The sequence below is a fragment of the Tetrao urogallus genome (assembly GCF_951394365.1).
Source record: "Tetrao urogallus genome assembly, chromosome: 10".
In the NCBI taxonomy this organism is placed as follows: domain Eukaryota; kingdom Metazoa; phylum Chordata; class Aves; order Galliformes; family Phasianidae; genus Tetrao; species Tetrao urogallus.
The window spans coordinates 2,003,384-2,027,346 of record NC_136823.1 but is presented as its reverse complement, the minus strand read 5'-3'; the positions used below and the strand labels follow the sequence as shown (position 1 = coordinate 2,027,346).

The 23,963-nt window shown below is 48.7% G+C and overlaps 1 protein-coding gene across 1 annotated transcript; it reads right to left on the bottom strand.

Moving 5' to 3' along the window:
• Positions 1–359: 359 nt before the first annotated feature.
• Positions 360–23,836, bottom strand: NT5DC2 (5'-nucleotidase domain containing 2; the record flags this gene model as incomplete). The annotated part of the gene is made up of 14 exons (XM_079540520.1): positions 360–698; positions 1,448–1,512; positions 1,757–1,897; positions 2,788–2,874; positions 5,992–6,073; positions 7,094–7,195; positions 7,611–7,713; positions 8,343–8,403; positions 11,661–11,789; positions 15,879–15,972; positions 17,677–17,732; positions 19,383–19,457; positions 20,227–20,411; positions 23,560–23,836. 14 exons carry the CDS (start codon positions 23,834–23,836, stop codon positions 437–439), a joined length of 1,719 nt encoding a protein of 572 aa, XP_079396646.1. The 3' UTR covers positions 360–436.
• Positions 23,837–23,963: the final 127 nt, after the last annotated feature.

The window sequence follows — 23,963 nt, the reverse complement described above, 5'->3', positions numbered from 1 at the left end:
ATGCTCAGGAACATGATTTAGCAGAGGCTTGTTGGAGTTGGGGTAGTAGGGTTAGACTGAGGTTGGACTTGATTACCTTGAAGGTCTTTTCCAAACTGAGCAATTCTATGATTCTATGTTCATCACCTTTCCTCCTCTGCAGGAGGCAGCACCGTCCCTTTCTACTCCCTGCCCCCAGCAGCAAGCACCAGGCACTGCCGGTCCTTCTCCCCAAGGACAGCTTGTGCAGCCAGCACTAGTCACAGCTCACACAGGTTCTGCTCCCCGTGCCCCAGCAGCTCAGGACTCCGCTTCTGTGCCTCTCTAGGCATAAAGCAGGGAGCAGCAAACACACGATCTACACCTGAACATAAGTGTCAAACATCCTTTAGTGGTACACAGAGGTGCTGCTGGCCACACGTACAGACTCACTCAGTTGGCTGGAATAGCTGGCCCTTCACCGAATGTGCACCATCTCCTCCAGGAAGGGGGTTTTCATGCAGCCTGTGCAGAGCTGATCCATCCAGAGTGGGGCCTCATGCTGCAGAGGGGTGCGCCGTGGGTAGAAGGTGAAATTGACATCGTAGTTCAGCAGGCAACTGATGGATGCCATGTAGATATCAGAGAAGCGCACCAGCCGGCGTGAGAAGTACGTGGGGTTGTGGAAGGTGCGGAAGATGCTTCCAAACTGGGGGTTGAATAGGTTCTTTGTCAGCGACCTGAGGGGAAAAAAAAAATGGAGCTATGTAGGACAGAGGCACTTCTCAGGCTCAATCTCTGCCCAGTGAGAGCCACTGTGAGTGCCATCTGCACTCCAGGCGCTCCACAGCCTCCCAGAAGACTCTCACAGCAGCTATGCTCATCAGAATTTGGCAACTGGCAGTTTGGCAATTGCTGCAAAACAACAGAGGCCCCAGCAGGCAAAGCCCTCTTGGGCCCAATATGAATTTTGCCAACTCAGATAAGAATCCATGCCTTTCCAGCTCACAGCAGACCTCCCAGGTCCAGTGGTGTGACCCCAGGTTCCTCCCCAAAGTTTTGCAACCCCAGGCCTTCCACTCCCACAGGATATTTCGGGATCAGCCTCCCACTGAGGCCTGAGGAAGACCTTCCTTGTGCACTGAGACCACAAGGAGCATTCACCACACTGCCTTCCTTCCAGCTATTCCTGCTAGAGGTGGGGACCCACTTGCAGTGCCTGCAGTGCCAGGAGTCACAGCAGCCAGCCCACAGGCCCTTCTGGCACAGGCTGACACCACCACCACCCCTTTCCCAGCCTGCATTCATCCTGTCCAACCTCTCCTGCTGCAGGACTGCACTGCTGCAGCCCAACACAGCCATGAGGCAGCAGGGAGGGCCGTAAGCCAAGAGCTGCAGCAACACCTTCCACAAAACAGGTTACCAAATAGGCTCAGTGCAGATCTGAGAGCCCCCGAGAGCCCATAAGCAAGCATAGCAATGCACTGACCTGATCTCCTGCCGCTCCTTCATCCATTCCAGCAGTACTTGCTTTGACTCCGCATCCTGATACATCTGCAGAGACAACAGCAACTGCCAGGTCACATCAGCCCTGTAAGCCACACCTCCAGTCCCCTCCAACACCCTCAGGGTTTTCACATAACTCACAAATCTGCGAGGCCCATGCAACTTTGTTTGAGGAGAATAAGATTTTCAGAACATGGGAAAATTATGATATCCTCTGATTCCTACACCAGTCCTAAGTCTCAGACTCGGAAGAAGGCATGTTACATACCCTGCTCAGACAGGAGCTCTTTACCTGCATCCTTTCCAACAGCCCCGTCAGAGCCTGCTGCCAGGTCAGGGAGTGCATGTACTGCTCTGTGTTTATGATCCGAATCTCTGTCTCCAGTTCAGGGACTATGGCTCCAGTCCTCCAGCCGTGACGCAGCATGAGGTCCTGGAGGTCAGGGTGAAAAAACAACTGTGAGTTCAACATGAAGACTGAAAGCCAAACACAACCCCATTTTCTTGGAAAGTGGTCTGTTCCCATTGCAGATCCTCAGGGGACAGCCATCCTAACAGTCCGTTCTGGGTCACACCATAACTCCTATCTCCCAGCCACCAGGACCAGCTACAAGAAGCATCTAGAAATGTGAGCTCCACATGAACTGCTCTCAAGTTCACAGACCAGCAGTCATTCTTCACTGGCAGAAAGTACCTCAGGTGTCCTTTCTGCACTGCTTCCTTCTGCGTGACAGCAGAGTGGGATGTTATGTCCAGGAAGCATCCCAAAAGCCACAGCCTACAGAGCACCAAGCAAGTATGCTGAGACCTGAATGCTCAGAGCAGGGCCCTGCTTTACAGACCAACACAACCACAAGTCATACCAGCTTGCTGCCGCCTTGCTGCATTCCCTCCTCAGCCATTTCCTGTCCTTCAGTAGCCACAGCACCACCTCCTCCTTCAACAGGACCACAGCACTGCCTCTGATGCTCTCCGGTTACCACAGGAGGTAACCAGGTTGCTCTGCTTCACTCCTCACTTCAGCAGCACTCTAACAAGTATGTTCCAACCTTGCTATCATCTGCTTTTGGGCTTCCCCCCTCCCCAAAGCAGCTTTAGGCATTCTGGGACAATTTGGGCTTGTAGAGCAGCAGCAGGGATTCACTCTGAAATACACCGTGATGCCAGACGTGCAGAAGTCTGGCCACACACACCTCCTGGATGACTGACTGCCCAAAATGCTCAGCCTGGACACAGACAGATCCTCCTGATGTACCACAGTGCTCATCACTCACAGTCCTGCCATGGGAAACACAGAAGCAGCACGCACAGCTTTTTACTCACCGCAAGATCACTGTACAGATGGTCACCAAAGTAGAGCACCTTGGATCCACGCCAACCTGTCAGCCTCAGAAAATCAAAGAGATTACCCTGCAGGTAAAAGGAGAACGGGAAAGTGAGTACAGGCCAGACATCTTCATCCTCAGTGTGTGGAATGGGGCAGCCACCTCACCGGCACTGTCAACACAGCTGGATGTGTCACTGTACCACGGCATGCAGATGTGAGCACTGCATGGTGAGCACTGGAGATGTTAACCTCATCACTCATCCACCATCCCAATTCAAAGGCTTCCATCCTTCTCTGTCTTACCTCACTTCCACTTCCCATGTGACAACTCCCTGTACAACTCTTGGCCTTCCTCAGGCTGCAGAAAAAGTTAGAAACTCTTTATACCCCATTAAGCAAGTCAGGAAGTCCTGTGCCCTAGGGCACAGCAAGTCAAAGGGAGCACATGGACAACAAAGGAAGCTTAGAGATGGGAAAAAAAAAGATGAAAAAAGAAGAGACAAAGACAAAAAGAGAATGAGAGGACAAGAAGCTTAGAAATGAGAAAAGCTGAATAGTGGACAGAAGGCAGGCAATGGTGCCCTGGGCTCTGAAGACAAAGATTTCACCTCAGAGGACGACTAGGAGGCAAGATGAGCAAGCAAGGATGTCAGAAAGGAGCACTTGAGGCTGTTCTCAGATCACCGACTGCCATCTCAACCGAAGCACATAAACCCAGGCGTTCACAGCAATTGCTTCCCCCACCCACAAAGCCAAGCAGCTTGGGCAGCCTCACAGCTAAGTGAAAACAAACCAACCCACAAAGCACCAGCTAAAGCTGCTTTCAATGCTTTCCAAACATCCTGCCAGCACACAGAGGAGACTTTAGGGATTCCCATCTCCACACAAGTTTTCCACATGAGTCACAACGGAAACAAAACCCACTAGGAAAGCAAAAGGCCCCATCAGTGCCAGCAGACTGATGTGCCAGCACCAGCAGCCACACCAACCTGCAGGCTGCAATACCTCCAGCCCGTGCCCATCTCTGCTGCCAGGCAGCATGCCTACTGTTCACTGCTGAGTGAAGGCTGGCAGGCCTCTGCATTTCTGGGACTTCCTCTCCTCAACTCACAGACCTGGAGAAGGAGCTTGGAGGAGCCACAAGCAGAAAAGTCCATGTTTTTCAGAAAGGAGAGAGACAATAGGCAGGATTGGAGGGCCATCATTTGAACTTCCTAGTGCAGAATTACTAGTCCTTAAGATCACACAACTGCCATACAGCAGTGAACCAGGGGACAGAACAAGGCACCTCAGGAGCCTGCAGCAGTGTGCTGGCACAGCAAGATCCATGGCGAGGGACACTTGCCAGGAAGAAGCATGCTGTGAGAGAAACCATAAATGCTGGAGATGGGATGGACTACCGCCACAATACACTGTTACATCCCAAGAACCACACTTAGGCAACAATCCCCACACAGTGAGATTAATGTGATGGGGGAGAGGGACTCTCCAATGGGACAGGAGAGGACCCCCACACCCCACTTTCTTCTCTCATCTTTTCCTTTCCCCAGTGCAGCACTCATTTGGTTCAGCAATCTGTGGCCACAAGATGTAGGTGATCAAGAGCAGAATTAAACTCAGCATGCCCGAGCTGCTCTTCTTCTGAAGGAGCTGCTAACCAACTGAGAAAGCTTGCCCACAGGAAAAAGACTTTCTATGGGCTCCGCCTGCATGTTCCCAGCTCCAAGCTCCTGGCAGAGCGCAGCAGCACAATGCTTTGACAATCCCACTGTACAGGCCAGAGGCTTCTGAACAGCACTCCAGGACACAACCTACTTTTCCACTGCAGGTCAGGGCACAGCTACTTGACTGCAATCTCACTAACATATTCTTCCCGTGGGATCCAACAGCTCACAAAACCAGGAACAAACGGTCCTAATGACAGAGGCCACTTTATCTCAGGGGACAGACCAGCTGCAAGAACACCACAAGGCAGCAAGTTTACCAGGGCCCACCCTTTGGATACCCACGTCTTTCGGGAAGGGAAGAGCCAGGCTTTGGACCCTTTCTGATCACCTTTTTCCTCCTCCATGAACCACCTGAATGTGAAACCTCTCCTCACTTAGGAAGATCGTCCTTTCCAAAAAGTGCTAAGCAGTCTTTGCTGTTGCTAAAAAACCTTCAGTTTTATAGAAAAGAGACTGAGGCAACAACACAACTAAGCCAGACAGTTTCATGCCATCTTTCCCAATCTTGTGGCAAACAACTTGGAGTGAGATGTGGGATAGCTCTGCACAAACATCAGACTGCAGGCAGTTCTGGACAATCACACTCTTAGGACCCCCTGAAGGGCAAAGGTTTTCAGGACTGGGACATCAGAAAAGCTACACGTGCAGGGCAGGTTCCCCTACTTCCCACTTTTCACACAAACTGGACAGCAGTGGGGAAAATCTCAGCCTGGAAGAGCGAACTCAGCACAGATCCTCCTGAGCAGAAAGCCCTGCTCCTGCCCTGGGGACCCTCCCTCCCTGCAGTTGGGCTGGGTGAAATACATCCCTCCAGCTATGTGCCATTCTGCAGCATCACCCGCACGTGGAGCTGCATAGGAAATCGTTTCAGAGATGCAGACTGGTTTTCTCACCAGGCAGCTGTCACACCTTGTTTCAGCTCTTCCTCCTGCAACTGTAACAAGCTGCAGTTGCCAAGAACACAGCCTCTTCTACACATGGCATGGACCATCTCTCACAGCTCAGAGGCTGGTTTACCATATGCTAACAGGCACAGCGGACCTTGGCAGGGCTTTCTGATGTACAAGACCACCCTTGATCCTAACACACACATCTGAAAGACTTTACAGAAGCTTTCAAATCCTAATGAGAGCTCCACAAGGTGCCAAATGAAAGCATTTAGGGGAACAGTGTCATACTGGCCAAGTGAGAGCTCTCTGCACATGGCCAGAAGACAAGCCTGGCTGCCACCAGCCACCACAGCACACAGAGCCTAGGGCATGCCTCCTTGCAATTGCTCTCTACCTCCATTACAGATGGTCTTTTCAAGGATCCATTTTTCACTTTTCAAACACCCACAATTATCTATCAAAGCATCCACTCTGCCTGAGACAGAAGTCTTCTATCTCCAGGCTTTTCCAGTGTGCAGGTGTAATGTAAGTCCCCAGCACTTTAGTCTCCTTTCATCTCCCTTATGCACCCAGGTCACTTTACCTCTTTGTAGATCTTTCCTTTCTCCAGCTGGTTTATTTTGTCCCATTGCAGTGAGCCATTATCATCCAGTTTTCTAAAAGGTCTAGAAAAAAAAAACAAAGGGAGAAAATTCAATTTCTTTTGATTTTTAGTGACTGTTGCCCAGCAACTACAACATTCAGATCAGAAAACTCATTTCCATATGTCAGAACCCTGTTCATTTCACTGGCTCATTATGTGAAAGGCCCTCAGGCACCATGCAGTCATACGTTTTTATCTCCAAAAGACCCGGGTCATTACAGCTCCAGTCCACATCCTTATGACACTTCACCCACATCCAGTGGAGAGAAATGTTATCAAGTCAGCTCAGTATACAGATTTACTCCCAGTTATGCTGGAGTGGTCTGGGGGGTGGGGGAAGGAAGAGGAAAGAACAGTTGACTCCCTAGAGGGCTGAATATAGAATATATCCTTGATCAGTCACAAACAGAGGCAACAAAGCAGGCACAAGTTCCCCAAACCAACAAACAAAAATGCAAAGCAAGCACAGCGGTCTGCCTGTCGTCTGGTCCCTTGACATCTCCTATCTGATCACAAAACCCAGCTGCCACGTACCAAGGTTTCCAGAGCTACCAGTTACAAAACACCATCATACTCAGTAACTAAAACCACAGATACTTGCTTTCAGGAACAGGAAAAGGAATTATGTTGGCACTCTCTCAAGACCTACTGCCAAGAAACAGCCAGCTGTCATACATACCATTCCACTTCTCTTTTCTTTCTAAAGATTGAAGCACACTAATATCTCTAAAATCTAAGTTAAGCCCAGGCCATGAAATAACTCTGGAGGTTTAAGGTAGCTAATTTTAGGAACATGCTTTCTGTTGGCATTACCCATAAGATACTTATTCCCAGGTTGGTTGTTTTTTTTGTTGATCAAGACAAAAGCCTCAGAAAGTACCTGAGACAGCACTGGAAGGTTAGTGGCATAGTGGATTTAAGTTACACACAGAAAACCATAAACTGCTCTTCAGGAGGGTAGGAGAAGCTGTGCACTCCAGACAGCAGGGCATAAAACCTGGGGCCCCCCCACAACACTACAGCAGTGCACTGAGGCACCTACTTTCGCCGGTCAGTGAAGAAGTTGGGTTTGTCAGCTTGCACAATGACCATGTCGAATAAATCCCGCCAGTTCTTGCCAACCATGTGTTTCATTCCTTTGTCCCTGGGAGAACGAAACAGCAAAGTTAACAGACCGTTTTCACCCAATGCTACATCTTCCCAACAGTCTGTCCTGAAACTACCCTCATTTCAGCAACAAAGAAGAAAGCACAATATTTTCCAGAGTCTCACAAGGCTGCCTGATTGCAGGCAGGGCTGATGTAACACTTTGACCAATTCCAGGCATCCCACCCTTCTCTAGTTCAGAGATTCCTTCTCTAAGTCCAGAGAAGCAATTCAAAGTGGCAGCTCTGTAATAACATTGTGGCCAGACACAGCCTCGTAGCTTCTTGGAGAAGTGGAAGCCCATGGTGTAGAAAGAGCAGCAGGGTGCCATGTTCACAACTGGTCCCCACAGTGGCCTCTCATCACTACAGCCACAAAGCTCTCTAGCTTGGATATGTACTAATGGTACTCACACAAAGCTAAAGGGACTGTTTGTAATGAGGAAGAGTTTCTTCTTGTGGTTTACCAGTCTGTTCAGGACAGCGTAGATTTCATCACCGTGCAGAATATACTGCTCTAAATTGGAATAAAACAGACAACAATCAAGAAACGCTGACAGAAGTCATGAACACATTTCCTTAATATCAAACAGAATCAAACCTGACCCCTAAACCAACAGGGATGGCAAAAGGACCAAGTTGGATCCATCTCAGACAGGACAGGTAGTGAACCACTATGGTGATAAAATGGCCTTCCTCATCCTCATCAATCCCACCTGGAGGAATGAAAGAGCCTGAGGAACTGAAAAGGCTGGCAAGAAAGAGGGCTGATCCCAAACAGAAAGTCATAGCCACTCCATGATCATATTAAGAGCTTCTTTCCATTATGAATGGAAGGAAGCCGCCTCAGTCTTCCCAGGCAGTGCCTGTGCAATGTTCACACTATGCAGGAACTGCCAACCCTTACTTAAAGGCAGAAGGAAAACAGACACAAAAGCAATGATGTAGCTGTTTCCTCCATTAGAACAAGATCCTCCATCATACCCTAAATATCACCTGGTCCCTAATGCCATTCTAACTCTTGGCTGCCTTTAGGCATGCCACAGCCAAGACTTAGTGTAGGACCTATGCAGCAATTTTTGCAGAATGCCACATAGCACAGGACACATAAAAACAGATTTTGCAGCAGAGCTCTGCTCGACTCACCCATATCTTTTTCAATCCATTTGTACATCACTCCTTTCACGTGCACATCTCTGATAGCATCCTGAAGAAAGGGACAGGGAAAAAAAAAGTTTCAGTTTAACGAATGGCATTCCTGCTTGCCAGCCTGTTGCCACCATCGAGGAGGAAAACACTAATGACACTCCCTGCCTTCTTGCTGAATGAAGACTTACTGCTTGGTATCAGCAAAGAGGATCTTGCTGAGTAAGGCTTACTCACATGGTGAAAAGAACACAGTGAGTATAGTAAAGCTGACATAATAAAGAGAGAAACCTCAAAATCTTCCCATTTGGGAACAGATCCTGGGAACCTGGGGAGGTTTCATTCAGCTGAAAACTGGAGAATGTTGCCCAGTTTTCAGGAAGGGCAAGAAAGAAGGCCCCGATGATTACAGGTTTATCTGTGTCATCTCAGTGACCAGCAAAATTGTGGAGATTTGGTTGGGAATTACTGGAAAACACTTGAAAACAGAGTCACTGGTCACAGCCAACACAGGCTGACAAGGGAAAAGTCCTGCTTAACAAACTCAATTTCCTTTTATGATGAGGTTACCCACCTAACCGACCAAGGGAAGCCAGCTGATGAAATCTTTTTGGACTTTTGGTACTGTCTCTCACAGTACCCTTCTGGACAAGATGCTCAGCATGCAGCTAGACAAAACAATAACATGATGGGTGAATAACTGACTGGCAGATCAGGCTCAAAGGGTTACAGTAAACGGGGTTCCATCAGGCTCGTGAACAGTCACTGATGAGGTTCCACAAGGCTTCAGTTTAGGGCCCCAGGTAGGCAGTGGGCACAGAAGCATCCTATAAGAGTGATGGTGGGTTGGGTTTGCTTGTTTGCCAAAACAGAGCTGCCCAATTTTCAAGAGGAAAGCAAGCTAAAACAATGGTGTTAAGAGTATCCAAATATCCTCTATTTTCCAGGCAAGAGGCCAAGATGCAATGCATTTTTGGACACACCCAACTACGATTTCTCACAAGTCTCCATCCAATGACACATGCCAAATACACACGGCCATTTCCAAACATATTTAGCAGTGTTTGTGCATGTTTAAAGGTACTATTTTCATCCATGACAATTTGGATTGGTAAATGAAGGCTGCCTTTCTCCAGGACACTTAAATCACTGCTGCACTATGTGGAACTCCTCTGGGATTTCAGACTGCATGGCTACACTCACCACTGCCATTGCTGGGGGGACACATGCACACAACACCATACAGTCATTTCAGTCTCACTGCCATGCAGGTGAAACTTGCTAGTCAGCCTAAAATTAATTACCTTCAAACCTGGGAGAGAACCTGAGTTTACAGCTTAGGTGTAAAAGAGGGACAATGAAAGTGGAAGAGGCACCTCTTCAAAGTAAAGTTTGAGGAGTCTCCTTTCACCATCTGGATCTCAATTGCAAAAGGGCAGCAGTGGACACATCTAATTCCCCAAGAGACTGCCCTATTGAGCTATAAAGTGAGAGCACTAACAAGAAAACAACTTCATCTTGACCAGCACTGGCATTAAAAGCAAGCAATGCCTGGCATTTGTGTCAAAACCACATTTGCAGAGCAGAAAGAGATTCCAAGTCACTCTTCCCCATCCCAACAGCAATATCAAAAGGAGTAAGGGAAGAGCTGTGCATTTTCTGCAGGACTTAAAAACTCCTTCCAAGGAAAGCTTTCTCACTCTCCAAGACGAAGGAGCCAAACTGGTACGTCAGGAGCACAGACTGACACATCTGCTTCAGCCTTTACTACTGCCTTAGGGACTGCACTTCTGACTCAGTGTCTCTGGTGCTCCCTCCCAAACACACCATGCTGCAATTAGGGTCACCACCAAGAAATACAGCAGAGTATCAGGTTCAGACATGTTTTAACTCACTGCAAGCCTGAGATACAGTAGCAGATGAGGCTTGGACATCTGTCTGTGCAGGCATGGAAGGGTCTCTGTGCTCATGTCCACAAATCATTTTTTTGTGCTTGCACTGCAGGGGGATTCATTTTGTAAAAATGTTTATTGTCACTGTACAAAAAAAGAAAAAAAAGCTGCTCTGGTATGAGCACAAATCAGCTGCCATCTTTTCAGTAAAAATTTCAGGCATTGGCACAGATTTTCTGTTGCGTCTCACTTCTCTGCCTATCTCAGTCACTCCTTCAGGAACAACCACATCCTTCAGCAAAGGATGCAAATTGCCAGGATTACTACTTGGGAGTTTGAGGGCTTGAGCACACTGCCTGTATCAGTTTGTATCAGGCTGTGGCAACCACCCACCTGCTTTTCAGCTAGAAACAAATCACTTCTGACCTCAAGAGAAGGCTCAGAAGATACACTTGATAGAAGACCTCTGGAGTCAGCTGTGCTCCCTCTTTTCATTTTCCCCACTCCACAATCAAAAACTGTTCAGGTCTTGTGGGGAGCTGGCAGGCCTGCTCTTATCAAGCACCAACAGCAGGTCAGAACGCAGGCAGCAAAGCTGACGAGGTGGATCCTTATCACAGAAGCAGCAGCACAGATGCAGCATTTCCCTCACAAGAAGGCTGAACAGTGTATGTACAGGCTGCTGCCAGAGGATGAACATAACATTCCCACAAGATACAAACCCCAAACCATTTCTCCGTGGAGAAAAGCACAAAATGAGGCTTGACTACCAGGGGCTACACTTCATCTGTCAACAAATGCCACGTAGGACAGCAATTTCAAGCACTTGCACCTCATCTGCAGCATTAACCAAGAAGTCAAATGGTATCCCCCAGCAGTGGTGATAATCTTACATAGACCTTTCAAATGCTGAGAGTGAAGTTGGTGGGCACAACCAGCACCTTGGGCTAACCAGCTCTTGAAAGAAGTCCCAGGCATGCACAGAGAAACATCCCCAAGAGGATCAGCCTGCCCTGCAGATGCAAAGTGAAGGGGTGGATTTTCAGAGCGGGATTTTCAAGACAACCCCTGTCTAAAGTAAACTGTGGTCAGATCAAGCCTCTGTGAAAAATAAGATATTAACAGAAAGACAGAGCTTACCAGTTTGCAGAGCTAGAAAATGTTTACTGAGCTTTATAGCATATTTCCCAGAGAACCTTCAACCTCACTGGCCTAAACGCTTCCACTAAAGATATACATACAACAACACCCACTCTGTAGTGCAATCACTGGCCTAACATGTTCTAGAAAGCTCTATAGTGGCAGTAACAGTCATATTGGACTACTCACTGATGGCCCTTTGGTTTGGGAACTGCAAAGCTCACAGGCAAAAGAGCTTGCAGCTCTGATGTGGTATGAGCTATGGGGCTGCTGACATTTCACTTACAGATATATCCTTGTAAAGATGGACCTGGTCAAACTCAATGCCATGAGTTATGAAGTAATCGATGACTGAAGAGAGCAGCGTCATTTCAGGAAGAGAGAAGATGTCCATAAACTGTTTAAGTGAAGGACCCTAGAAAGCAAAATTAAAAAAAAAAAAAAAAAAAAATACAGAAATGTATTGAACAAAAAAATGTTTAAGAAAAAAAAAAAAAAAGAAAATGCAAATCCAAAAAAGGAAACTTATCACCCAGTACCATTTGGAAGGGACAACAAAAGCATGTAGGCGAAACAAACAATTTCATCCTGAGCCAGTAACTCACCTTGCATTAGGTAGGGCTGCAGCTCTCCCATACGTTTGTTATTCCCATAGCAAATCAACCATACACCTATCAGCAGATCAACAGCCAAGTCTGGCTCCAGAGAGATCAGCCACCCCATACAATAAAGCAGAAGACTCTAGTGAGTCTCACCAGTAAACTGAAACCAGTTTTATCATTGTCACCAAAATGCCAGATCTGCCAAGGGAACACCTATTAAGATCTTGTATGTGAAAAGCAATTTGGAAGCAGTCTTCTCAATGAACTAAGCTGCCAGAGGTGCCTGGCAACCCAGTCACGGCATGCCTGCGCATGTGAGCTTTGAGCAACCCATGGCTGATGGCTGCAGTCACAGCTCTCTGGAGTAACACCAGCCCACGTCAGAAGGCATTTTTTAGAGCTGTGTGAAAGACAGACATGAAAGCAGCCTCCAAGAGATCACAGAAGGGACTCAAAGTGGAGTTGTGAGAGGGAGCGTGCTGCCTCGTGCCAAACACATGACCCTTCTCATCAGGATGCGACACCCACAGCACCTTCCATGCAGTCCGTACCAGTCAGGGTGAGACAGCCAGCACTGGTGCTGCACGATCTGAAGGCAGTACTGAGGCAACACAAACTGGAGGCAAGGCAGAACATGCAGAAGGGCAAAGAAACAACAAAAACCATTTTGCTGGGACCAAAAGCTATGATGGCATGCTGAGGGTTACACGGTTCCCATCTATCCAGCACACGACAAGCTGGCCTACAGCAGGAGCAGCCCCCCTTTGGTCTGGGCTATGTATTGCACGGTAGTGCTACTAAACAATATTTGCTGAACCCTTTCAGCAGATTTTTGTCCATTTGGATGTGGTTTTACTAAAGGAACATTTATCCTAGCAGGAAAAACAAGATTTCCTGAAAATAGTCCCCATCTTTTTTTTCTTTTTTTTTTTTTTTCTCTCCTTCACAGAATTGTTTATGGTGGAAAGATCATAAAGTCCAATCACAGAATCATTAAGGTTGAAAAAGACCTCTAAGATCATCTAGTCCAACCAAGCCATCACCCAAGGCCACTAAACCATGCCCCAGTTACTACATCAATGCTCTCCTTAAGCACCTCCAGGGATGGTGACTCCCCCACCTCCCTGGGCAGCCCATTCCAATGCCCAACCACTCTTTCGGAGAATTTTTTCCTATTATCCAACCTGAATCTCCCCAGCACAGCCTGATGCCATTCCTTCATCAACATTTCATATCTATCACAACTTTTCCCCAAACATTCTCCATAACTGTTAAGGGATTCTGGGAGAGAAGCAGGAGAGATGCACACAGGCAGTTCCTATTCAAATCACTAAGTATAGGATTTAGCAGAACTCAGCAGAGCAATTACCTGCCCCACCTCTGAAGACCTGAAGCTTAGATGAGACATTTAAACATTCAATGTTAACTGCAAACTACCTTGTAGTTAATTGTAGTCATTACCCTGCAAGGTTCCTTTTAGCAGCCATGGCCTCATTATATCAGAAAGAAAAAACCTGACATAACTCAAGATGAAAACTGCACCACAGGTTTAGAAAGACTGTCATGTACACTTTTTCCATGCTCACAAGTTCCCTACTTTTCTTAATTGCTAACTAACACTAGTCCTGCCTGTAAAAGGCTGCACTGCCTGATCCTAGGTAAGATCTGTTCCTACCTACTGCAGCTGTTGTGATGCCAGCACCTATCCACATGCTCCTGCCAACAGAGGATCAAGAAAAGCCTTAATGGAGAATACTAACATGCTTCAGTTACATCAGTACTATTTGTCTTATGCCTGCTGTCTCTCATCTCTGACTTTGCAGCTGTTCCTTGAGCAGCGGGCCCGGGTGAACTTCATGAGGTTCAACAAGTCCAAGTGCAAGGTCTGGCACCTGGGGCGTGGGCAACCCCCCCTGCTATCAGTACGAGCTGGGAGAGATGTAAGGATGGAGCACAGCTCTGCTGAAAAGGACCTGGGGTGCTGTTGGATGGCAGCTGGACGTGAGCCAGCGCTGTGCCCTCACAGCCCAGAAAGCCAACCGTATCTTGGGCTGCATCCAAAGCAGCACAGCCAGCAGGGCAGGGAGCCGATCCTGCCCCTCTGTGCTGGGACACCTCACCTGGAGTGCTGCGTCCAGATGGGAAGACCTCAGTACAGGAGAGATGTGGGTCTGTTGGAGTACGTCCACAGGAGGACCACAAATGACCCAAGGAATGGAGCACCTCCCTACGAGGACAGGCTGAGAGCTGGGGCTGTGCAGGTGGAGAAGAGAAGGCTGTGGGGAGAGCTGAGAGCGGCCTGTCGGTACCCAAAGGGGCTGTAAGAAAGAGGGGGACAGACTCTTTAGCAGGGTCTGTTGTGACAGGACAAGGGGAAATGGTTTCAAACTAAAGAGGGGAGATTTAGATTGGGCATAAGGAAAAAAGGTGGGTTTTTTTTGGGAGGGGTTGTTTTGTTTTGGTTTGGTTTTATTTAAATAAAGGTAGTGAAGCACTGGCAGAGGTTGTCCAGAGAAGCAGTGTCTACCTTGTCCTTGGAGAAATTCAAGGTCAGGCTGGACTTGGCTCTGAGCAACCTAATCTACCCGTAGGTGTCCCTGTTCATTGCAAGGGATTTAGACCAGATGACCTGCAAGGTTCCCTTCCAACTCTAGCGACGGGAATGACCAAGCCAGCAAGCTATGACATCAATTGGGATGGCATTGTCCTGATGTGAACAATGCCTCAGAGATGCACATGACAGTCAGCTCTTGCACTCCAGGTCTCACTCTAACCTGAACCCCTTTTGGAATGACCACTTGTGGAAGCACGGTGTGACTGCCAAGCACAAACTACAGGACCAAAGACAACGCATAACTGCTGTGGTACCTGCAAAGCACAGAAAGGCACCTGGTCCTGCAAAAGCTCACAGCTTGAAGCAGACTGCACGCTTGTGGCTATTTAAAAAGAAGGGTTAAATCACCCCAGCTTGCCAGGAGTGAGGAGGGCGGTATGGCAGGAGGAGAACTGGGTGCACTTTATGCACAGATATCAAATCCTAAACAGAGAGATTATATTTCAAAACTGGAAACAACGCTGAGCTATAAACAGAGAATATACTCATCCAGAATGCAACTGCTCAGATTAATTGCTCCCAAGAGAGAGAAATCAAACAGTGGCATTGCTGGAGGCTTCAGACTGCAGACTCAGAGGGGTATTTAGCAGAGGAAGCCTGCTCTTCTTCCAGCTTCCCTGTAGGCCACTGAACTAACAAAGGTCAAGAAACAAAGCAAGCCTGGGGGGAAAGGGATGTGAATGGCCCTGCTAGCCCACAGAACCACATCAGGCATTTGTGGAAGAAAATCTCTCTCCTAACTTCCTCTAGTTCAGGCAACCAAAGGATCTCTACAGATCCTATGGGCGTTACTTCAGTCTTTTACTGCGACAGTATGATTTTCTGCCCCTGAAAGACAACAATCACAGATGCCAACCCTACAGACAAGTCACTGAAGAGGTCTGAAGGCTTGTAGCAGGGATCCCTTTCACAAAGAAAAAGGAAAACCCTATACCAAATCAGACCACACTGCAGCCACCCTGCTGCTATAGACACCACACAGCCCTTCCCCCACTGCAAACACCATCCCTGCAGCATGCCCTGGTGGCTCGGGGCAGGATTTGGCAAAAGAACAAGAAGGGAACATCTTCCTATCAGTCCCCAGAGCCATTCAGCTCCAGGCCAATAGCCCCGGTGTTCAGAAATGCTTTGCAGATGGCTTTCACATGTTAAACTGCTAAATAACCTCTGGGGCGAATTCCCACCGGAACAAAAACACACACTGCAGCTCCCTGAGTCCAAGGGAGGCTGGGGTCATTTATATGCTCACACAATGAGTTTTCCTATCCACTAACAGAGCTTACAATACCTTGCCGTAGAAGTCGCTCATCTGATACAAGGGGATGTGCTGGGTACCTCCATAGAGTTCGATTACCTCTTCATCAGGCACTGGTTTGAGCCCCCTGGACAAAAACCAGCAAACAGTGTGTCAATAATCACCAGTCTGCACAGAGCTACAAACTGCAGAGAAAGGGAAGCAGAGACAGAGAGGTTCGTTTGTAAGACTCAGACATTTTTCTTGCACAAAAGAAAGCCTGACAGGAACACGATCCTTTGGATTCGCATAAAACCTTACCCTGACATTTTTCAAATACCTTGCCTGTTCCTTTAACTTAATTGAGGGGCTTTATCCACATTCCAGCAGAGTTCAGAGGTTTTCCCTCCACATGCCATCAGTCTGCTGTGGGACTGCTCCATCCAACAGCCCCCACCACCCAACTCTCAGCAGAGGAATCTAGCTTTGGAAAGGTTGCTTCCATGACATTTATCACCACTGAATGAGAAGGTGGAGGGAAAGAGCTTTCTGAAATGGGATTTCCACCCCATTCAGTTTTCCTGAGCAAAGCCAGCCCTTTGCTAACAGAATATTCAACAGGGATCGTTCTTCTTGCCCCAAAATACTGTAACCACAGCCAGGGCTACAAGCTGTACCTTAACAGATTTTCTGGCTGCCAGAGGCTTTGCCTCTTGCACAATTTGTGATGGCTGTTTACTCACGCAGTCAGTGACTTTCTATTTCTCCTTACATATTCTATCAATGTACAACCTCTAAGAAACTAGAAGTTGCCTAAGTTTTCCTCAAAAGCAAAGGGCAGTTTAGGAAAAAGATGCAAGGGATACTTACAAGAAGAACACTATGAAATAACACTTAAATGTGGGGTTTTTTTTCCTAAAAATCTCTTTATAAAACTACAGTAAAACATGTGGCAGTACCAATCCCCTCCCCCTCAAATAAAAGCACTCAAAGAAGCCAATTCTCTCTAGTTATGAAATTCCCTTCTTAATATTCTTAAGAGTATTTTCTGTAATTGAAGCATAACAGCAAAAGGGCAGAGTTCAAATAGCAACCAGTGGTTTCCACGCTCAGTAAATTCAACACAGATTTACAGCAGCACTGCTGTAGATATCTAAGCATTGCTACTTCTGATGCACCAGTCCCACTCTGCACTGCTGCTGGGCCTTCTCTCAGTTTCCAGCCTCGTGCCTTTCTGCACACAGCACGTGGAAGCAATCCCTTTATGCCTTTCCTCTCAGTTTGGCCACTTACAGCAACGCAACACTCAGAGAACAGTGGAAGAGAAGGAAAAACAGGGCAACCTCAGCCTCCCACTAGGCCCAGATTCGGATGAATCATTACATTAGTGACACTGCTTTGAGTTTATTTGCACATCCAGACCACGCTCCTCTCAGCTCTGTGACAAGCCAAGGCATACTGCAGCTGGGATGTGCTGCTGCTTGGAGCACATAGGCACAAACGTGGACCACGTGTGCTGGAGGCCTTCCCTGAGCATGCTGTTTACTCATGTGTGAGCACAGGCACGCCGTGGCTGCAGCTCAGATCACACAAAGACGTGATCAGATGGATCATTAAGTATTACAAAAAGCTCCAGGTCCTCCCACACACTTGGCTTGAAATCCTTGAGAAAAAAAGCTCCCTGCAATTATATGCCTGGTAAGCACCTGAAGCAAGTGGAAACAGGATAAGCCAGACAAGACTGTGCTCTGCTCAAAGGGAAAAAAAGCCCATATACCATGCACTGTGGTTACTCAGACACAGCAACCTGCATATAAAGGCATTTAGAAAACAATGTTCAGAACTGACAGACCTATATGCTGTCCCAAGCTGGACATAATGGAAAGCATCGATCTTCATCAGAAGACTCTGTGAGAAGGGAACGAAGGACAGATATTTACCATAAGAACTCAGCAGGTATACATCGAAACCATGTTTAAGTTTCAAACTCTAAACAAATTATGTTTAGAAAATAGAATTCAATGCAAATATCCCACATCTATGTATTTAAAGCTACACCCTTCTACACACACTTAGCAACACTAAGTGTGATTTTTTTTTTTTTAATAAGCCCCTCTGGCAAAGGCCCATCTTCCTGTGAGCCAAAACACCACTGCCTGCTATGCCCTCAAGTAGGTGGACAGGGATGGAGCCGATAAAGGGAGAGGACAATGTTTCTGTAACTTAGAAAGTCTCTTATCTCTTCCAGAAGCACACACATTCCAAAGGGGCTTTGAGCGCTCTGGAGATCAATTTCTCATCTCATTTATCTGAAGCAGAACTAAGGGGGCAAGCTCTGCCTTGGAGCACAGCTGCATCCAGTCATCCCCCTTACACAGGAATGCACTCCTTCACCACTTGTCCCCCTCCCCAACACACACGTAAGCTGGGATGCTCACAAGCACACCAGGCTTGTAGCATCAGAGCTCTCTTGGAGCTTTCTATACTGCCTCATTCACGAGTCACCTCCTGCCCATCCATCGTCCTGAAAGCATAACTCAAGTTCTCAGCACACAGAAAGCGTTCCAACCCAGCACCGTTCTGCAAATAAAATCAGGACACAGCTTTGAATCCCTTGTCCTGCTCCTACAGTGCAAGGTAACCCATTCTGCAGAGCACTCACAACCTGCAGGCACACTGTTCCACCAACACAGCACACAGGAGCAGCGTGGTGCCCACAGGCAGACCTCCAACACGGTCACAGGTGAACCTGCCAGAACATTCACTCAGACAGGCACTACCCAGTTCTTCATGTGCTTTGCAAATTCTGATCCCCCCCCAAAAAGGCAGTTCTCACCCTGTACTTACTGAAAGGGCACTTTGCTTGGCCAGGCCATGTGCCTGTGTGTTTCCCCACACATCAGACACAGATTTAAACACGGAGTTTCTCACAGACTGCTCCCACCTGACTGCCTGGCTGCACGGATGACATCACTAGGCAGCAGGCTTTCATGGAATGGGTCCAAAGCACTGGAAAAGGTTTAAAGCTTGTGCTCTGCTTGCCTGCACTCCAAAGAAGCATGCATCTCAAGTAGCTTGGATCTTTTTCCAGGCAGTCCTATTATTCGGGCTGGGGGGTTGGGGAAGGCTTCCTAAAGCATTCTCCTGACAAGTCACTTCTATTATTAGGGTAAGACATAACTCCTCTGCTCCTGGAAAGTACTTGCTGGAGACATGGAATTTAAATCTCCTAAAAGATAGTAATGATCAAGCAAACAAGCTAAGTTTTTAATTAATTAGTTTGTGGAAATAACTAACTTTTTAAATTGGCAAAGCTGTTTACCAAAGACCTTTTGCTAGCCTGGCCCATTCTGCTGCAGGCTACGCAAACACAAAGGACATCTCAGCCCTGCAATTTGTAAACAAGAAGAATCTATGCAATGGAAGCCACCTGGACTGTGCATTTCACTGATAGTCTGCTGATCGATGTTACTGCAAGCATTGGCAGAAAGTATTTCCACTCAAAATACAACACAATGAAAGACAAAGCCCAGGAGGATGAACTTTGTACAGCTTTACCTTTTGTACATCATAGTGAAGTCCGCGTATGGCAAACCCTGGAATGTAGTCATACTTCCCAAGCCCTTCCGGATACTAGGAAAACAGACAGCAATATTTTAAGAGACACAGGCATTGATTATCAACAAAAGCATTTCACCTGCTGAGCTGGCTTAGGCCTACCAGTCCTCTCACCCCAGGCATAAACCAACTGAGGGACACGTGCACTTTGTTTTGCCCTTCAATAAAGAAAAGCAGATGAATGGAGCCCCCAGATTGCTGCTCTCGTTTAAGGGACACTGACAAAACCCCAACCGATCCGTTCAGGCAGCGTGCACTCCCAGTAAGCTCCATTCAGTGCACACATCTGGCAGAGCAGTGGCACTGCAGGGTCCCTCTAAAAAGGAAGACACGACTGGAAGAAAACGCACAGAGCCTACTGCAAACAGGGGGCCCATTACCAGGCATCCACCCACATTGATCTGCACTGCCACGTCCTGCACCCCTTCACTGCTGGCCCAGTGCTTATCCATGATGTGTATCACAAAGCTGGAAGTCCGCAGGCATGACTTCCACAGTCAGGAAAAAGACAGCAGTTTATTTCCAGACTGAAGTTCCCAGTCCGTATTTACAAAACCTCAGGAATGTAGAGCTTGGTAAATTGTTCAACAGGAAATTAATTCCAGATACAGACAAAATGTTCTGCAATCAAAGACTGAAATGTGAAATTTATGTTAATAATTAAAACAAAAAACAAAAAAAACAACAGTGCCACATGTGCACAGTGCTGCATTTGACAAGCACATCTGAGGCACTGCAAAGATCAGTATGATTAATTGAAGGGAAATCCTTAGTGCACCGTTACCTTGAACTGTTCTATGAGGATGTCTCTGGCAGTGTTGAAAATCATGGAGTGCAGTAAGTTAGAATACTGTGCTAACGTGTAGTCGTAGTCAAAGCCATATATCTCAACATCTCCCAGGCTGATCTCGTTGTTGGCATAGATAGCTGCTGGGTTGAGGAGATTGCAGACTCCTGGTGGAAGGAGATCTGAGAGAGAAGAGAAGGGGGCAGAGATTACAGAAACAGAGAGGACCACCACCATTTCAAGTCTTCTGCCAGCCTACACAGAGCAAAGCAGACCTGCTGGTCTGAAGCAGCAGATGTGCAGCCCAGCACAGCTCACCGACCGGCAGGGCTGCAGAGCACAGCAGGGAAGCACACAGCCCTCCCTTCCCGAGCAAGGCGAGCAGGAGAGCTCCCCTCCTCAGAGTGCCTGCATCACCCCAATGACCTGTGGGCATTTGCTCCCCACAGAGGCAGGCAGCCCCCACAGAGCAGCCTTTCAGACATCCTCAGGCATCTTTATTTCCTTTTTTAGGAGCAGAACGGAACACAGCTGTGTACGAGCACCAACATATAGACACACATTTATATAAACAACAAACAAACAAACAGCCTAAAACAAAACAAACACCAAACACCCCAAGCTCTGGGAGCGCGTAACGCTGATAGCAAGAAGTAATCTGCGCTCTGCTGATAAACAGCTGTGGGAACAGGTCAGCTGCTGCGGTTTGTCACTCCAGAACAGGGCTGCTGCTTGTGAGAGCCCAGCAGAGCCAGGAGCAGGCCGTGCCCATGCTTCCCACTCCATGAGAGCTGCTCTTTGCAAGATAAGAAAGAGCAGTAGGACTCACTCCCTACAGCAGGATCCCTCATCACATCCACACTGAGGAACGGGGAGGAAGGAGACATTTCCCCCCACACGAGGACAGGTAATGTTCTCTTGGAACGATGGCAAAAGCACCGATGTTTTCCTGATCCCACCCAGCATCAGCAGGCAGTGCTTTTTTCCCCTTCCTACCTTATCTTATGGCTTTTAGCAAGAACCCATGTTGGTTCCTTAAGACTTTCTCGCTATCTCATCTGAATCTATTATCAGAGTGCCATCAGCCATTCTCAGTTAAGACTTTGCCTGGAACAATTAGAGAATTTACAAAGGGTGTTTTCGGTGGATGCCCCCATTGGCAGGTGTTAACCTAAAGAAGCAGCACAGACCTGCTTTCCTCTCCTAAAGGGAGGCGAATTGTAACAGCCAACGCACCCCGCTGCAGCTGCCATATCCCTACAGAGACCAACACTCACCGTTCAGGATGTTTGGGACAACACGTTCTGACAGTCCGAGCAGCACGATGCTCCTTTTATAGGAGAAGTGAGGCTTGCTTAGATTTAAAAGTAAATAAATAAAGCCAGCTGCAAAAATGCAGCCAATAAAAGGCACGGGAGCTGGTGTGATTTTGTAAGGCAAGGGGATGAAGGCAGGTCAGAAGCAGAGCAGTGGCTGTGCCACGCCACGCTGAGAGCAGGGGCAGTGCTGCTTGGCTGCCCATTCCCCACGCAGCTCTCCTCCTCTCAGACATTTTGTCCCCAGCTTACACAGCGCGTTCCCTCCGGCCTCCTAAAGGCCAAAGGAAGATGTGTATGCCAGCCAAAATGCTTTCTCATCACTGCCTCACAAGTGGCACGTTCCTTACAGACGCTCCCCTCCTTGCTGTGCTTTCTGTCACCGCTGCGACCAACACAAACCCACGGCCTCCCATCCCCACTGCCACCCGCTGCCTCGAACTCATGGCAGTCTCCAAGTCCCTGAGGAGAAAGAAGAGCTGCTGCTGCTGCACGGCTGGCACAGCATCAACACCGACGTGCAGCATCCTGCAGAGACTGCATCCACAGCGCTGCTGCTGCACCGCTGCTCCTACCAGCCGAGCAGAGCCCAGCGCGGATGTCTCTTCAACAAGAACAGCAGCTTTTGCTTTTTGCTCTGCAAAGAGGGGTTGCTGGGCAGGTTGAATAAGTTACAGCAAGAAAAAAAAAAAAAATAAAAAAAAAAAAAAATAAAATAAAAAAAAAAAATAATAAAAAAAAATAAAAAAAAAAATAAAAAAATCAAAACTAGCATTAGCTGGCAAAACTGAGCTACGATCCAAACTTCTCTGTCCAAGCACTCATCAGGAAGGAGGCAGCAGTGCTAACTCAGCACTGCACCCGGGAAGTGTGAGCAAAGGGAGAACTGTGGGTGAAGGGAGAACTGTGTGACAACCCAACTCAGTGCTTCTCTCTCCGAGCCACACTCATCACACAGAGGTAAGAAGTTGGAAGTTCTTCCAAAAGTTCCCCCAAAAGTATCTATTGTAGCAACGTGCTCTAGGGAGCAAACATTGAACATTCACATTTCCTTACAGCCAAACCTTCACTTGTTTTCCAGATCCACTCTGTTTCAGGACTGTGCATTTCCTAGACAGCAGGATTCTGGAGGCTCGTTAGGAACAGTGCCTTATCAGCCTTCCTCCACACCTCAGATACACAAACACTGACAGCCTCGCTCAGCACGGCCCCTCTGACACACACCTGTGCCTGTCCTTGGGCAGAGGGGAGAAGGCAGCACATGAAGCAGAGGATGCATTCCTTATGGGTGATGCTCACGGCACAGCCACAGCCGTTTGCTTTAACACCACTCTTACAGAGAACAAAGGCCCAACTCAGTCCCGTTGTCCCACCACCAACAAAAACCAAGGTGGGCCAATTGTGCCTCCTCTCCAACCCTCACCCATCCCCATTTCGCATCCAGCTCTGGAGGTAACGCTGTGCTGGGACCAGGAGCGCACACCCTGCGGCCAACTCCTCTTCCCAGGCTCACCGAGGGCTTCACGCTTTATGCCAGAGCCGGGGGAGGCGGCAGTGACAGAAGCTGCCCATCTCAGAACCGCAAAACGGCTCTTCCAGACCCTCCGACTGCTTTTGTTTATCTAAGGGCTGGAGAAGGAAAGCGAACAGAGAGCTATTTAACGGCAAAGGGACGCTTCCTAGCTGTCCACGCTGCTTCCCTTCGGAACTCCAGGAGCCGAAAAATCTGCAGGAAAAAAGTTCCCTGCCCTTACGGCGCGCAAGTTATTGTTTCACGTTATTACGGATCTTAACGCAGCTGAGATCCACCCGCCGCAGCCCCAAAGCCCACGGTCCCGTTGTGCACACGGGCACATGGGGCAAAACGAACGGCTTTCCTCCCGGCCGGGACAGAGCGACGGACCCCGCGGCGGGAGGGGGCGGACGGAGCGCACGGCCACGTTCCCGCCGCCACGGAGCCACGCTGCGGCGGGGCAGAGCGCGGACAAAGGCTGCGAGCAGGGCCGGTCCTTACCATAGACCAGCTTCTTCATCTCGTGGTACCTGGCCCACAGGTAGCTCCGGGTGTCGGCGCCCTCGGACGGGGCTGGCTGGCCGCCCGCTGCGGGGCCGGGCTCGGCGCCGCGCCGCGCTCTGCCGCCGGGCAGCGGCTCCCGAGGCTGGCCGTGGCCGCCGTCCGCGGGGCCGGGGCCGCTCCTGGGGCGGCAGCCTTGGCACGACACGGCGACGGCGAGGAGCCGGGGAGCCGCACCGCCGCCCCTCCGCAGCGCCGCGATGCCCAGCGCCGCCATGGCCCAGACAGACGGACGGACGGAGCGGCCTCGGGGCACGGCCGGGGCCGAAGCGGCACGGATCGCGCTACGAAGCCAGCCCCGGCCGCCCGCGGCGGCGGCACCGAACGGGCGGCCAATCCCCGCC